The sequence below is a fragment of the Equus quagga genome, chromosome 12 (genome assembly GCF_021613505.1).
Source record: "Equus quagga isolate Etosha38 chromosome 12, UCLA_HA_Equagga_1.0, whole genome shotgun sequence".
Taxonomy (NCBI): Eukaryota; Metazoa; Chordata; class Mammalia; order Perissodactyla; family Equidae; genus Equus; species Equus quagga.
The window spans coordinates 20,387,856-20,405,485 of NC_060278.1; the positions used below are offsets into that span (position 1 = coordinate 20,387,856).

General features: G+C 44.3%; 1 protein-coding gene across 1 annotated transcript in view; it reads right to left on the bottom strand.

The window, feature by feature from the left end:
- Window positions 1-9,209, bottom strand: part of OPTN (optineurin) — a 34,695-nt gene extending 25,486 nt beyond the window's left edge. The window contains exons 1-4 of the mRNA XM_046678790.1: window positions 9,053-9,209; window positions 6,055-6,231; window positions 4,966-5,168; window positions 949-1,131 (exon numbers count right to left, since the gene is read on the bottom strand). Coding sequence (XP_046534746.1) covers window positions 949-1,131; window positions 4,966-5,168; window positions 6,055-6,220 — 552 coding nt within the window. The 5' untranslated portion in view covers window positions 6,221-6,231; window positions 9,053-9,209. The remainder of the gene's footprint in view (window positions 1-948; window positions 1,132-4,965; window positions 5,169-6,054; window positions 6,232-9,052) is intronic.
- Window positions 9,210-17,630: the final 8,421 nt, after the last annotated feature.

Consider the following 17,630-nt stretch of genomic DNA (forward strand, 5'->3'; position numbering starts at 1 on the left):
AATACTTCAGACACATTCAGGAGTTCAGCTTTTTGCAAGCTGCTCCCCAACACTTATCTACAAGGTACATTTTTCTCTTTCAGAGACACAACTAATCACTTATCCTTTGTCAGATGTGCACTTTGACAAAGCCAAAATGACAATGTACATTACAGGATTTTATCCTGCTGTGTTTTTCTCCCTCACTATTCAATATTTTTCAGTAGCAATGAAGGGAAGGTCCCTCCATCTACCTGCTCTGCCCTCAGTAGGATACACGGACACCCACATACAGCCATAACAGACACTTCACACGTGCTTAGGGATGGGTCAGCACATGCCACCTCACTTAGCTCCCTCTGTTTTGGGGTGCACAAAATTTGAGTTTGATGGCATTGGCTTCAAACTGGGTTCTCAGAGATTCCCACACAGTTGTCGTTAGAAGAGAGGGAGAAGCCAAGACACTCCCCCAACCTACAACCAGAGCAGCTCTGCTCTTTCTTCTCTCCACTTCTTATTTTTAATAAACCGTGGTTCCTTATAAGACTCTGTTTGAAAAGAAGGTTCTATTATTAAAAAGTGTTTTAAAGCCATTAGTTTATGGCTTCCGATCACGATTCTGCTCACCTAAGTGAAATGCTGAACACAGCTTTGAGACCTGGTCTGGGAAAGTTTATACGTTTTTTTTTTTAGGTGAGTCACAAAATGTCTGATTTTGCAGGACAAACTGGAAAAATAAAGGTATCTCTTTTGTCATAAAAGGCAATCGGTATTTTTCTATTTCATCTATGATAATCCTTATGAGCATTATGGTATACTTCATAAACAAGAGCCAATTTATCTTGGCTACACTGAAATTTACCCACTAGTGGGCTTCCCTGTGTTGAAAGGAAACGGTGGTATTTAGACCAACTGTTGAGGTGAGGTTTTGTCCTTTTCTTAAAACAAAACCGAAACCAAAAGACTTACAGCCATCCTAATTTCAACAAAGGAGTCTTCAGAGGGGCCGCTTGAGTTCAGCTTGAGTTGCAGTTCAGACACAATGCCCAGCAGATCTGCCTTTTCAGCTTGAAGGCGTGCCACCTGGGTCTTCAGCTGTTCCATTTCCTGTTCTGCTTCTGCCTTGGGGACCTTGGGGTCCCCAGTAGGGTCCTGAAAATGAGGAGGAACAAAGTGAATTAATGAATCAAACTAAAGACCGGCCATCAAACTCGAGCGCCCCCACAATGATTGGCAAGACAGCTCTACTTTATGGTAGAAAATTCTAGCTTTCCCTTGGCAATTTATTTTGACATAACATTTAAAACGGAAGCTTTTACATCAGCTTACTGTATTCAAATAATAGAAAATTAAAATAACTTCATTACAAGAAAGAAAGGCTTCCTCAGCATGCTAGAATAATCTGGTATCATGAAAATAACCAACCAGACTTGGTAAGACTTGTACATTGTAGTCCAAAATCCCAGAAAATAAGGACAAAAAGCTGCCACAACTCAACGTCTTCCCTTTATTTTTCTCCCCACAAATGCACACCCACCCCCCCTCCCTATAGACTTGTCATGTCTACTTAGAAGCCAAAGCACCAAGGACACGACTTGGTACAGTAAAGGCAAAACACAATGAAAGGTCCAAAATTCTCCCAGTACACAATGTGGTTGTGGTAATATTCTATGTTGGTGTTTTAAGGTTGCTAAAATCAGTCTGGTGAGAAATAAAAAAACAGAAAATTCAGAGGCTGGTACCAAAGGTAAAAAAAACTAAACTTCAACCTATATAAATATTAATATTTCACCACTGTTAAGTATGTGTTGTGTTCATCCTGTTGCAATTACTGCATATGACTAAGTCACAAGAGAAAGACTCTGTTTAGACGTGTGGTTTTACTTGGGACTAGAGAAAACAGATTCTAGTCCACATTCTGCTTGTCACTGTGTGTGTCGCCTCGAGCAGATTCACTTAATGTCTTGCCCTCAGTTTTCTTGGTTTGGAAAGAAAGACAAGGCACCACATGGTCTCTGTGGTCTCCTCAGCCGTGACCTTCTAGGCCTGTCTGATTTCCTCCTCAGGAAACCTTCACTGCTTTCATGGGCCCGGCACCACCAGAAATATATGCACTTGAGATTATCAGAGATTGCAACACATTAGAAAATTGACATACACACACCTCCCCCCCCCCCCCCCCCCCCCCCCCGGCCCCCGTGAAAGATTTCCCAAGGAATGGTAAACAGGCCCAAAGGCTCATAGTAGAATCAAAAGGTATCAGAAAGGCATGTGAATGGACCATAAATCAGCTAGTCTGGGGAATATTAAAATGTGAGGGGTGGGTATGAACTTGCAGCACAAAGTGCCCCTCACCAGGGAGAGCATGCTCTTCCTTCACGTGGGACATTCTTGTGCTAGGACACTACCACAGGCCTTAGAGAAAAGCACTCATTGTGAAACTGAAGAGTCAGTTCTGCAAGGAAAGGTTAAAGCCTGTGCAATCTCTCTTAGTTATGACTCATACCAAAGAAACAGGAATTTAAAGGAATGGAAACCTAAAAGGAAAAGTACTACTTAGCCTGAACCAGGAAGCAAGCAGCCCTGGTTCAGCGCAAGACTTTGCCCTGTTAGGAATCTCCACGTTTACCCTCCTGCCCTCCCTGAGGACATTTGGTAGATGGATTTTTAAAACCCACCTTGGCATAAGGGTAAAAAATAAGAGTTTTAAATAATAAGAGTTTTATATCCCTGTCTGAGGACCAGGGATATAAGGCCATGACACTAGCATCTTGGACCGTCAGGTTAATTTTCTTTTTCACAATTGTGAGGATCTCTCCACTATCCTTGGGAAACTATGAATCTACATATGTGGCCACAAAACGTCTTGTAAGATAACACTTTCAATTTCTCTTCATTTTACTACTGAGACTCCTTCTATTGCCTTCCTGGACTAGAACTCCCATGGTTTATGGTCTGGGATCTCAACCCCAACTCCATTATTTGTTAGGTCTTTCATCACTTTTGAGGACTTACCATGGACCTTTGAGCAAGAAAACTACTTCTCTGCCTTTTTGTCTACTTGTATAATGTCTCTATCCTCATGTCCTGGAAATGCTCCCAGGTTTTATATTCCAAGAAGCAAAGTCTATCTAATGACCTTTGCCTAGCAATCTGTAATTAAAAGTTAAAAGTACTCTTTAGAGATCATTATAATATGTAATTCAGTGAAATCGGACAGAACCATTAATGCCTCAGCCTCACCCTGAGGATCGGAAGGCAGATGTACAAAGGAAATTCCCTACTCCCTTCCCTTACGTGACAGAGAACACATGAGAGGGCCTGATGGCTTGGGGGAACTCCCTGTAGAGACAGCAGCCAAGATGGGCCAGCAGGAGTGAGAAAAGTCTGGGGCCTTGAGAGCTTTACTAAGTCAGGAATATGAGGGCCTAAATTTTATCAAATCACCTCAAATGGTCCAAGAAACAAAAATTAAAGAAGAGGAAGGGAGGCAAGGGGCGGACCTGGGAGGCACAGTTGTGGAAGAGAAAGCTGATGACCAAGGGCTTTAGAGTCATAAGTGTTTCTTTGTCCCAAGGACTCATTTCTGAGTCCTGCCTGCAGCTTGCTTCAACAGATCATCTGCATTGAAAGAAGCTGCCCAAAGCTCCAGCTTCCCATCTCAACTTCTTCCAATACTGGAACCTTTTAGGAAAACCTACAGGTAGACTATCTCAAACAGACAAATTGCTTCCAGAAGCTTCCTTTTTGGCTTCAATGTGCTAGGCCCCAGCAGGCTAAAGCCAACTGTCAGCTCACATCCCAAAATCCAAGGAAATAAAAGAATGTAAGATATTTTCTCCCAGAGACTAGAAAATTACTCATATATCCCAGGTAATCATTTCTTCATAGATTCTACCTCAAAAATATTTAGACAATGAGAGATTTCTCCCAAAGAAGTGACTGAATGCTCTTTGAACTGTAAGACAAGTTGAAGCATCAGATGTGAAAAATCTCAACAATGAAACATTTCCAATACAAATATAAATTTATTTAAGTGGAATGTTTTTAGTGTCCCATGAGCAGGAGGTGATGAGTAAGATTGTTGATGTAAACTATGACATTTTTCTAAACAACTTTTCATTCTTTAGATTATTCTAGATCATCCCCTTTTCATTATTTTCTTTCCATTTCATTTCTTTGTTGCATTCTTTACACATTCAAGAAATTAGAGATCAAGAAAATTCAAGGTAAAGTCTCAAGAAAAATCGCTGATATCCGGGATTACATCCTCCCTGAATCAACCCAGTGCTCCATCCTCCAAGAGAGCTGCTAAGTTCCAGGTTTGGAAGAAAATGAACAGATGTCCATCTCAACAAATAATCCCCAGTGCGCCTTAGAGTATGGGCAGAGGCTTCAAATGTGTTCTGATTTGATTTTTCACTAACGTCTTTGACACCCACTCTTGGGGGTGAGCACATTTCCCAGGTTCTTTGGGTCAACAAAAATGTGGCAACCCTATACAGCCTTGTATCACAACATGCCATTTGTCAAACCATTTTTCAAAAGTAAATGTAAAGTGAGGAATCTATTTTAGACTGAGAGAAAAGACAAGGTCAATAAGTAAAAACTATGAGTAATACTGGATTTTTTTAAATGTAATTTTCTATCAAAGACATAAACTGAAAACTAACACTTGGATGATTCTAGGCAGAGGTCCTTCTGCACCATTTATAATGAATACAAAATATTGATTTATAACCAATACAACATTCTTTTGACTATAATCAATGTGGTCAAAGCTTTATAAATTTCTTTCCCCCAACAGAGATTACACATGACCTTTAAAACTGCAACCAATTTTCTCAGCAAGAACACTTCTTTCAAGATAATGCAAAACACCCATCTAGCCTGAACCATGAAAAGTTTGGATCTAGAACTCTAGACAAATAAGATTCCACTACAAATATTAATAAAAATAAAATCCCAACTGATCAGTCTGCTCACCTCGAATGACCTTTCTGTTTTTCCCTTTAGTTTTCCAAGTTCTTCCTTCAATTTTTCATTTTCATGACTCAAAGCCATTAGGCGCTCTTTGGCTTCTTTGCTCTGGATCTCAAAAAAAAGGCGTTCTTCCTTCTGTTTCTCTGTCCAGGCTGAAAGCTCCTCAAATCGCCCTTTCATAGCTTGATTATTTAGCTTCATGGCTTCTGTATGGGATTCAGAGCGATGGTGTCACACACCAGGGGCTAAACTTGACTTAATGAATCAAACCTCCCCTTGGACCACTCCACCATGTAGCTCTGAATCTGCACATGCGATGCTTGGCCTGTGCCCAAGGGTCAGCTGGAAAAAGACTGGAGCAGGATGAGTAGTTTTTGCTTCCAGACAGGACTAGTGGCTGTCATGTCATTTCTAGTCCCTAAAAGTCTCATGAAAATACAACTCATTTGTGTACCTCCACTTAGCACAAACACCTATTAATTAGCTAGAAGGGCTAAGGTCTAGCACTCCTAGATTTGAAAATTGGTCCTGCCAAAAGCCATGGCTTGAGATATTAGCACGCTTTCTCTTAACAAGGTAATATTTAGGACTAACTCTGTAATACAGACACGCGTCACTTAACGACAGGGACACATTCTGAGAAATGCATCATTAGGCGATTTTTTTGTTGTGCAAACATCATACAGTGTACTTACACAAACCTGGATGGTATAGACTACTACATACCTAGGCTATATAGTACTCATCTTATGGGACCACCATCGTATATGCGATTCATCCTTGATCAAAACGCTATTATGCGGTGCATGACTATAACAACAGGCTTTCTTTCTTTTTCCTTTTAAGTGGGCTAAATGTCATTATGCCATTTCCCTGAGATACATAAAGTACTTTTTATTCTTACCTGTATCCAAAAGTAAACAACGGAAAAAGTTATAGCTTTACTAAAAGCTAAATTCTGTGCTCTTTCTCCCCCCAGGGAACCAGATAGAGCGAAGGGAGCTCACCTCACCTATAAGCCTAATTACAAAGGGATCACGTGCCTGAAGGCCCTGGGGTGAATGAAGAAACATGGGGCCAGGTGCTGCTCACCTTTCAGCTGATGATTCTCAGTTAGGAGCTCTTTCATCTGCTGCAGCAGCTCCTCTGGTGTGAACGTGTCCAGGCTTGGGTGAGCTAGATGGGGGGGTCCATTTCCTGTGGTTTCAATGGGGCTGTCCCCCTTTTCAGTCAGGCAGCTAAGTGGTTGGTGGGACATGGCAGCAGTTCCTATGGAAAAGTCATAAAACTGAAAATATAGCTGCCCCCTCCTCTGCAAGGGGTCCCCAGGAGTCTTGCAAAAATCTCCTAGCAATTGCTAATAAGTATTCCAAAAGCTGTCTACTGTCTCTCCAATTATATTTTGAACATTTTTGATTCTTCCTTTTTAAACAAAAAAAGTATATCCTAGCTTCACTGTGTATATGTGTGCATGTGTGTGTATATGGGTGTATAAAGGGGTACAGCGAGGAGTTGGGAAATGGAGGTGGAAATGAAGGGCATGATATGATGATCAGAAATCCTAATACGAGGAATTCAAGAGGGTTTCCATATATATTTGTAGACATGGGCAAAGTACCATTAAATTAATTTTCCCACGCAAATCTTTAAGCTCAAATCTCCATATTTTGAGTGAATTGTATGGTACGTGAATTATATCTCAATAATGCCATCAAAAAAAAAACACTCCATATTTTATTTCTTGTATTTTTGGCTAAGAGGAAAGGGAGAACTAACACATTTTTGGATACTTAAAATGTCTGAATCACGGGACCAGACTTGTCAGTTTCTAACCCTCACTAACACTCAACTAGAGAGCTATTTTACAAGTGATGGGGCTGAGTTACAGAGGTTTACAACTTGTCCATCGTCACTTAATAAGGGGCGCAACTGAGTATCAAGGATGATTCCAAAACTCAACCCTGTTACACAATAAAGGTGCTACTGAATACTTAGGCTTCGATATTCGATAATTTTGCAAAGTACACTAAAAACACTAAGAAATCTTGCTTAGATACTGCATATTCTGAGGCTATTTTAAGCATACCACTTTACTAAGGGGTCCATGTGGACATAAAGAAGATAGACTCTTATATCCCAACTCCACTTCTCCATGGCCTACCACCCAGGCAAATAGAAATCTCTTCTCATGACTGGCTACATTCTATAGGCAAATGTTCCTTTTCGCACTTCATGAAGATGATGATAGGCCTTTTCATGAAGAAATGCAGAGTCACTGTAGAGGAGGAAAGAGAAGTGCACTCTCTCTGATATATCACTGTATCATAACATCTATGGGCGTTCTCTTAGCGCCCATATATTAAAATGCAACCAAACACATGGACGTCTTCCCCACACCAACAGAAGGCAATACGCTAGTCCCCCCCTTATCCACCATTTCAGTGCCCACGGTCAGCCATGGTCTGAAAATATTAAAGGAAAAATTCCAGAAATAAACAATTCCTAAGTTTTAAATTGCTCACTCTTCTGAGTAGCGTGATGAAATCTCACACCCTCCAGCTTTGTCCCACCTGGGATGTGAATCATCCTTTTATCCACTGTATCCAGGCTGTATATGCTACCCGCCCATTAGTCACTTAGCAGCCATCTCAGTTATCAGATGACTGTGGCTTATTGCAGGGCTTGTGTTCTAGTCACCCTTATTTTATTTAATAGTGGCCCCAAAGCGCAAGAGTAGTGATGCTGGATATGCCAAAGAGAAGTTATTGTTGTTAATCTCTCACTGTGGCTAATTTATAAATTAATGTATGTATAGGTATGTATAGGAAAAAACATAGTATATACAGGGTTCGGGACTATCCGCAGTTTCAGGCATCCACTGGGGGTCCTGGAACATACCTTGGGCAAATAAGGGGGGACTACTGTAATACGATGACCAACTCCTTTCAAAAATAAAGTTTATTTTCGTTTTCTAGAGGGTTTAGTTGGATTCCATAGCATAATATGCAACCTGAGGTCAGTTACAAAAAAGAAGCTACTTTTAAAATATCGTACACAATATACAAAGAACGGCTAAAATTGGCCCAGTAGAAAAACTGATCAATCACCCCTAAAGACTCCAATCATTGTCCTCTCTCTAAAGGCCACATTCAGACTTCCCCTGCCTAGCCCATTCCAGGGAAGTCCCTGGCACTGGCCTCTTCTCAGGGCCCACTACAAACTGGGCACATCCTGGGAGGTAGCCAGGGCCCCCTCCCTCTTCTGTCCCTGGGCAAAGAGCCAAGGGGATTCTTCTGTTAATAGTGCCGCCTGGCTTAACCAGACCCGAGGTTTCTGATACCCTAACACCGCCTTACTGTTCTACAGCTTCGGGTTTCCATTTCATTCTCCAACACTTCTGTGGCATACACTTCCACACAACAGCTTTCCCGGTCAAGAAGGCAGACCTGAACCCGGGTTTCATTTTCTCCTAGGATGTTTACTGTGGCCAGCTCACACACTTCCGACAGTAAAACCAATTCCTTTGGGATTCTCAGCTTCATTAAATATTCATATTCTGTCTCTCTGTGTCTATCTCTACGTATGTATACACACACCCAAAAACACATACATACACACATGCTCTCCTAGACACAACGGTTTATGAAGATTCCTTTCAGCTGTTCAGTAATCCCACCTCCTTAGAGAGAGGTCACTTGTTCCTCGGTGTGCCTGGGCCATCTCATAAAGCTAGAGTAGATTTTATGTCTTCCAAAGGCGTACCCTTAACCACGTCCCTTATAATGAGGAACTGGCTGTATAATCATTCCTAACCTGCGAGAGGATGTCACCCTTAAACCACCTTCGTGACCTACGGAGCAAGTCACCTGTGGCCAGCCAGGCCGCAAAAACAGGGGAAGGACGCTTTGGGATGGCCGCCCCCGCTGCCCTTTCTCACTAGGTCAGGATCGGCAGGCGCCTGTAGAGTCCCCAGGGGCAGCCCTCCCACCGGAGGGGACGCCCCACCCCTCGCCACCCACATCCTACAGCCTCAGAGGCGCAGGCAGGCACAGCTTCTAGGGCAGACAAGGAGCCCCCCGCCCCCGCTCACCCAGCGCCCGCGCTCCGGCCTCTCCGGGGGTCACTGCTTCCTCGGCATCGCGCCCACTGGAGGAGGGCTCCCGACCCGGATGCAGACTAGGGGATCGGCCAGGGTGCTTGCGAACAGCGAGAGCTGACGTGCTGCCTCGCGACCCCGCCCAGCGCTTGCTCAGCTGACCGCGGAGCCAGGCCGGGGAATTTCCCGGGCCCTGCCCACCTCCCCCCTTCCGCCCCGCCCTCCGCAGGCCCCGCCCCTCCTCACTCCTGCCCCCGCCCGCAGAGTCCCAACGCCGCGGGTCCTGAGGTTCAAGGCCTGGAGCCCAGGCCAAGCGGGGTGCGCCAAGGTGTCAACGTGGCTACGGTGACGGACAGCGTTAATTAAAATAAATTACTAATTAAAATCAAAGTGTGCAGAGTCGGTCTTTCTTGCGGGGGTGCCTATCGAAGGCCAGAGCCACAGGGGGTCGCTGCGCCCCACGGAAAGAGGAGGACGGTCCCAGGCGTCCTTGGAAGGAAGTCTCCATCTCTGTTAAAAGGCTTACACCTAGATTTAGTTAACTGACCATGCATGGCTTTCCACCCGATTTTGCCCTTAAAATAAACCTCTCGTTAAAAACAAAAAGTCTGCAGGATGTTTCTTGGGCTCTCATTCCCAGGGATCAGGCCATCTGTTGACGCCTGGATGCTTCAAGTGCCCCCAAGCAGGTGGGATTACTGGATTGAGGTGGACTGTATCTGGGAAGCAGTCTTCGCTGCCGTGTGGATCCACTGTACCGCAGGAAGGAAGATGCCTCTGGATTACTCAGTAGAATTAAAAGGGAGGAAACACGACGAGGAAGGAGGGAGAACTGTCCTTGTTTGCATCCTAAGCACCGCGAGAAGGGATGAGCAAGGACGCAGACATGGGACGCAGAAGGCGTCTGATCGCCAGGTCAAGGTCGGCCAAGGCGGTGCAGCCAGTGCTGCCGGCAACAGGACCCTCGTGCGAGACAAGAAAACAGAAATTAGGGCGGGGTACCAGGAGGACTGCGACAGAGAGAGGCTAGGAGCACGTTCGTGAGGAAGACCTTGAAGGACTTCACACGGGGGTAAAAACTTGGTTTACGAACCAAGGGGCTGACGCTGCTCAACTCTTTGGGAATACGCAGCACGTGGTTTCGCATCCACGCTGCTCACTGGCTGGAGGAAAATGAAAAAACAAAAAAACTCATGCAAATAGGAAAAGGCGGACGCGCCCTCTCCTGGCTTCCCGGAAGGATTCAGCTTTGCTATGTGTATCGAGATTGGCTTCGCCGGCTTCCCCGCGCCGCCGGCCCCCCCCCCCCCCGGGCCTTTAACGCCACCCCTAGAGGACGGCAGGGAGGGTTCTCAAGTCGGTACCTGCCCCCACACCCAATTCCCGAGGGTCCCTCTTGGGCCTGTTACAGGGGCGCCTGGGGCTTCTTTCTACTATTTTAAACCGTATTTAGGTGAGATGAAATGAGTATCAGAGAAGCTCTGGATTAGGCTGGCGTCGGGAGGAGGAGGGGGTTTCATACACAAGGCTGCCCACGCTGTGGAGTGGGAAGGTCGGGGGTGAGTTTCTGGTAGAGAGAGTGATCAAGGTAGTTTTCTCCTGACCCACTTTCTCTCAGCATGGCGGGAGTACTCTGAAGCGTGGAGCGCCCCCACCACTTCTGAGCTACGTGACCTTGGACAAGTTACCTCATCTTGCTGTGCCTCATTCTCTTTACCTGTAAAATGGGGCCTATAATACAGGTCCCAAATCCAAAACGTTCTGAGAACCAAAAGCCTTTCTTATTTCTTAGTTCATTTGGAGGCAAAACATGACCTAAACTGATGTAAAGTTATTTACAGTATTTAGACCACTTGATGTGGTTATTTGTTTCATTGAAGGAACATTAGTTTGTGTGAGATCTACTGCAGACTCTCTTGGAATGCTAAGTTGTATAAATTACATGGATTGTATTACCTTGCTAAAGTGCAAAAAAATTCTGAATTCTGAAACAGAGCTTGCTCCAAAGGCTTTAAATAAGGGATCTGGATCTGCAGCACCTACTACCTAAGGTCACTGTGAGGGTTAAAAGGATAGTACTGTGAAACCCTCAGAACACTGCCTGGGGCACAGGGTGGGTGGCTATTGTCGAAGCTAGCGGTGCTATAGCGGTGCTGTAGCGTTAGAGCCAGCTCTGTGTCTTAGCCTGAAGAGGCGAGGGTGGTTCCTTCTTCCTCTCACATTTCCTGGAGTAGATGGAATCTAAGTGCAGCTAAGAAAACTGAAATTACAGCATGCTTTTAGCTGTTCACCGATGTGGTTTGTGGTAAGTGAATGCAAAGCAGTGTGGTAGGGTATTTATTGAGACAGTCATTTGTTTCATGATCTCTGTGTTCCTCCCCAACCCCTCCCTAACCCCCTCTGTTTGGAAAAGGCAGGCAGTCCCTTTGTGTTTCCTATTTCAAGGGCATTGGTGAGACTCTTGGAAGACCAAGCTTTTTTCTAGTCTTTTGAGAAAGTCCAATCTCGCTAAGGACGTTGTTGACTCCCGGGGTCCTGGAGGGGGAGGGGAGGGAGCCCAGGTGGGGTGCAGGGCTTTCACGGCAGTTGGAGGGAAGGGTGACTCCTCCAGAGTGGAAGAGGGGTGAAGGTTGGTGGTACCATGAGCATCAAGGACTCAGGCCTCAGCTGCTGCAGCGCCAGGACACATGGCAAGCTCTTGGAAGGGCATAGCTATGTGATGCAGCTTACTGGACCTTGGGAATCTGCTCCCACAGCTTCAGCAGATTCTGGAGTCCAGTCTTGTCACTGGAAATAACAAAGAAACCTGCTTTTTCCCTAAAAGAACCTGTAGGTTGGATAATGAGGTTAACAGCATCAAAGTTAATAGACTGAACAATAAATGGCCCAAGCTCCAGTGGGTATCAAAAGCCCTTCTAGATTTTGCATGGCCATAGGGAAGGAGAGTCTCCACTCAAAGCTTCAGGGATGCCTGCAAGTGGATTTCCCTATACTTGCTCCTAGGGCACGGGCTGGGTGGAGAGAAAATAAAGATATGTAACATTTTTATGCACATCTGAGCTAGCAGACTAATACTCATACTTGAACCACTAGATCCAAAAGACTACCTATACTATGATTCCGGATACATTAAATGTCCAGAAAAGAGAAATGTAAAGAGACAGAAGGCAGAACTGTGGGTCCCTGGAGTGGCTTTGATGACATACAAGCTTGAGGGAATTTTGGGGCTTGATGAAAATATTCTAAAACTGGATTGTAATAAGGATTGAGCAACTCTCTCAGCATAATTAAAATCACTGAATTGTACACTCACGATGGGTGAATTTTGTGGTGTGTAAATTATACCTCAATAGAGCTACAAAAACACCACCAAAAAGAACACTAGAGCCTGAAATAAATAATAACTATGTCCGGTAAAGGGTGTGCCTCTTCCTCTGTGGGGCCACCGGTACAGTGGCCATGTCAATAGTCTACTCTGTAGATGAGCTGGCTCTGGGCTTTGTTTCAGTTTTAGTTAGATTCAGTTCACCATTGGCTACAAATATTCAGAGGATGGGTTCCTCAGAAAGTTAAACAGGATTACCATAGCATCCAGCAATTCCACTCTTGGGTATACACTCTAAAGAATTGGAAACGGGGACTCTGACAAGTGCATGGATATGGCTCTAATCAGTTGCTTTCCTCTTACTGGCATCTGGCTTTGCAGCATCTGCCAGTATGAGGAGTGAGACGTGTAGTCGAGGCTTCCATCAGAGTGAGGCTCCGGGATTAGGGTCAAACCTGCCGCTAATTTGTAGCAGCCTTAGCTGTCTTGAGTCCTTGGAACAATGGCTCTGGTTTATGAACAGCCAGAGCACAGCGTGTGTGTGTGTGTGTGTGTGTGTGTGTGTGTGTGTGTGTGTGGTCTGCTCTTCCTTCCTCTCCTTTGTCCCAAGTCTCTAAATTGTGAGACGCAACTCATCAGGAAGGAGTTGAGTGTTTATCCTTTGGTGACCTTAAGTCCTCTGTAAATATTAAATAAGAATACCATAGTAATAATACTACAGATTAAGTCCTTCCTACTCCTTTCCACTATGTACACTCAGACACTGTCTTAGTCCCTGCCACCTTTTCTATCAAGTCAAAGCAGAGCATGGATTAAATGTTAAATCCTTGTTTCCTTGTTTTGCTATAAAACTGTTATGAGTTCCTGGAGCAAAATTTTCTCTTAAAGTGTTAATTAGCCAGAGCCAGTGAATTGGGAAAATAATCACTATAAGACACCACAATTCTCGGTCATGGTCTGAAAAGCATTGCCTTTATCTTCTTTGGATACCTGAGGAGTGAGAAATGGCCTGGGTGTCTCATTTTCTACATAGTTTCTTGCTTCTGATTAAATAATTCATCTGTCAGGGTTGGAGCACAGGTGATTTATCTTTTTTCCATTTCACTCATTTTTTCCAAAATGGGATGTCTCACTTCTCTGTGGAAATGCATGATGTAGTGAGGGACACGAGCGTGGCTGTCAGGCCCCCCGGGCTCGACCTGAGAACTCAGGAAGGGACAGAGCTCCCTGGGCCTTGCCCTCTTCAGTGGTGAGGTCAAGAGGAGGCAGCAGTGATCTCTTAGTTTCCCCAGCTCTGAAAAAATGAGAATTCCTTTTGGTTCATTATATTTGGTATCCTATTTTAGTAGAGCCAAATTACCTTAATTTCAGTGTAGGCTTTTCTTTCTTGAATTGATCAGGGCTCTCCAGAGAAACAGAAGCAATAGGATGTAAATATACAGAGAGAGAGATGTATTATAAGGAATTGCCTCATGCGATTATGGAGGCTGAAAAGTTCCAGGAGCTTCAGTCGGCAAGCTGGAGACCCAGGAAAGCCACTGGTGTAGCTCCAGTCCTAAGGCTAGTAGGTTTGAGACCCAGGAAGAGGATGTTTCCGTCTGAGTCTGAAGGCAGGAAAAAACCAGTGCTCCAGCTCAAAGCTGTCAGGCAAGGGGAATTGCCTCTTCTTTGGGGGAGGGTCAGCCTCCAGTTCTATTCAGGCCTTCAACTGATTGGATGAGGCCCACCCACGTTATGCAGGGTCATCTGCTTTACGCAGTCTTCATTAAAATGTTAAACTCATCTGAAAACAGCCTCACAGAAACACCCAGGTTAATTTTTGACCAAATATCTGGACACCCTGTGGCCCAAAGAGGTTGCCACATAAAATGAACCATCGTACTTCTGTAGAGGCTAACATCATGCTTGGCTAGTTAAATTGTCATAGATGATTTTGCAATTTGAAAAGCTACAAGTCTCCTGTTTTCATGAAGAAATATATTTATAAATGGCTTTCCAACAGACTATAGTAAACCTGCCTTAGCTGGATTGCCTGTGGCCTTTCATACCCACAAAAACTCAGTGTTCCTCTCACCAAGCTACAGTAACCCTTTTCTATTTTCATGGACAGAGTTCCTGTTCCCCTCATCTGAGGCCAGTAGACAGTTATTAAATTTATAGACCTGATGCCCTGGTGAGTAGTAACACAGCTTTCTCTGGGGCTTATCTCCTCAGATCTTCACAACTGCATGCTGGGAGCACACTTCTTTCTTTCCTAAGGTCCATGGTTCAATTCTCCAGCTGATATAGCTTTAAATTTTGCGACTAATTACCCCATTGTTATTCCTGACCTCATCCATTCCTCTTTCTGGTTCCATTGGGAACTAAGGGAGAAAATAACTTAGATTACACAAGAGTTGTTCCAATGCAGAAGTCACATAAAGCAATTCTCACCAAGTTAATTTGATCCGACCCCGGGAGGTGGGAAAAAAGTCTCAGCCAAAATACACTTCTTGCAGAGATGCTTAGATCTTCATGGACTAGCATGGCGATGGGGGCCAAGTTTTGAAGAGCTGGCTGTGAAAACTCCAAGAGGAAGGTCTGTTTGTGAACTCGCAAGTACTTAGGCAGCATTTCCTACTGCAAGAATTTCGGAGATCTCGAATAAATTTAGAGCCTTCCCATTCATGGGGTCTTATTATAATTCTGGGAAACTGCTCCGTTCTGTTTATTATAGAAACAAGGGGAGAGTCTCCGTGAATCTTTTTATAAAATGGTTTCCTGTCTACCTTGGCTCCCATCCTTGTAAATGTTTTTATTCACCTTTAGGGAAAAAGTATATTTTAGTTGATTCTGGCTTGTTTGGCTCAAGTGTACTTTCTTTGTGTGTTGCTGAAATGCCACCCAGCGACTACTCTCTGCCCTAGGACCCTTTCTTCCCTGCTTTTATCCCCCACCCTCTAATTTAGCACCTTCACTCTCTCTTTGTCCCATCAACCCTTCCCACTGGAAGGCTATAGGACACAGCAGTGACAATTTGGTGTGCTTTCAGTCTAGGGTGTTACCTTTCCAGCCTTTTGCATTTAGGATTATTTCTAATTTTGTGATAAAAGCTTTGTCTGTTAAAGGAATTTCAGGGATTCACCAGCAGGGAAGAATTTTTTTTTAAGGTTAGGCCTTTCCCAGTAAGCTTTTTTTTTTTTTTTTTTGAGGAAGATTAGACCCAAGCTAACATCTGCTGCCAATCCTCCTCTTTTTGCTGAGGAATGCTGGCCCTGAGCTAACATCCGTGCCCATCTTCCTCCACTTTATATGTGGGACACCTACCACAGCATGGCTTGCCAAGTGGTGCCATGTCTGCACCCGCGATCCGAACCAGCGAACCCTGGGCTGCCCAAGTGGAACGTGTGCACTTAACCTCTGCACCACTGCGCTGGCCCCATCCCAGTAAGCTTGAAATCAGACATATAAGGAGATTTCATCTCACCTACAAAAAAGTATCATATGTTTGACTCTATCATGAAAAGAGGGAGAAGTTTGGGAGCTTCTATAGAGGGGGAGTGGACAGAATTTCGGGATGATTGGATGTGACAGGTGAGAAGAGAGTTGTGGAAGATAAGAATTTCTGCTCTGGGTAACGGTAGGACCATTAGCTGAGATGGAAAACACAGGATGGACAGCAGCGTTGGCGAGAAGATGACTAGTCCTGTCTGAGGAATGTGGAGTACCTGTGGGACAGGTGTGTGAAGTAGCTGTGGGACAGGTGCTTGACATCCATAATCCTTTGGGAAAATGGGTCTGAACCTCAGCAGAAAGATTAGGCTTGAAAATATGGCCTTAAGAGTCATCCTCAGAAATCTCCTCTATGAGGGCTGAATTCTAGAGAATTCTTCCAATTTAAGGAGGGCTCAAAGGAAACAGAAAGTTGAAGAGGAAACAAAGGGAGGAGCCAGAGAGGGAAAAATGAAACTGTGCACGTTCCAGAAGGCAAGGGAGGAAAAGGGTAGAGAAGAAGCGGCTCATTGACAGTGTCAAAGGCCATGGAGCCGTCAGAAGGACGGGAAAAGTGGGTTTAGGATTTGGAGATTTCAGTCAAGCAATTCCCATCGACTTCAGAAGAATAAACAGTAACAATAAATTGTTTTCTTGTCTTTGTATGATTGAATGTGTTCATAAATGTTAAATAAACTTATTATGTAAAAATGACCTTCTGAGGAGGTGACCATTATTTCTAAGCTCCACAACATAATTTATGTGGTCAGCCGTGTATTTCTTGAAATGAATCAGACTCTGGAGAATTTGAGGAGAAAATTTGTTCTAAACCTAATTCTACATACACCTCAATGTTCCGTTAACTGAAAAGATGCTTCCCTCCTTCCCATCTTGTCTCCTGGATGCCCCTTAATGCCTCACTTGCTTCTTTTGCCTAAGTTTTCAGAGACAAGGGCGGGCAGGTGAGAGGCAACCTGTCTCAATATATTCCCTTGGTGGCTTCGATTATTTGTAATATGTCATCTCTGGCAGATCTGCGGCTTAGTTCTCATCCCTGGTTCTCATGTCAACTTTCAAGATCAAAAACCCATTTCTCAGTATGATTCATCCTACTTGAAGTCTTGTGCTAATTGTAGTTGTCTGACTCCTCTGGATTTTAGGAGATATCATCTTAGGGTGCTCCTTCTTCTGTTTATAAACATTGGTTTGCTCAATGCATGCTTCCCCTTCATTCATTCTAAGATTTATATCTCTCCTGTGGAATTAGAATCTTTCAATCTTTGGAGCAGCATGTGAGTCCTTCTATCCTTCTCAACACTATTTCCAAATTGTTGGGTCTTTTTATGGTAACTAGGAACCACCATTAATAAAAAATGACTAAATGGTGAATAAGACGCCCAAACATTCTGCATATAATAAATTCTCTAACGTGAGTTTAGTGTGGTTTAGCCTTGCTAGGATTTGATTGAGGCTGCTGTGTACGGTTGTGCAGGCTGCTCACTGCACAGTTGTGCTTGGCCATGGGGATGAATGCAGGCTGAAGTGGAGCTGGCACTGTACTCACCAAGCCATGTGCTTTGGTTGGGGCCGTGTCTTCCCAGGGAAGCAACTCCTTTTTCTAATTCACCCAAATGCCCTGTATCTACTGGCAGAGCCCTGATTTGATCATTTTATGTAGCTCTTCAGCCTACAATGTTACCATGAGACGGAGGGAGCAGTACAGCCCTTGCCCAGACAGTCTTAATGCGAGCACACCCAGAAAGTCTGGAAGACCAT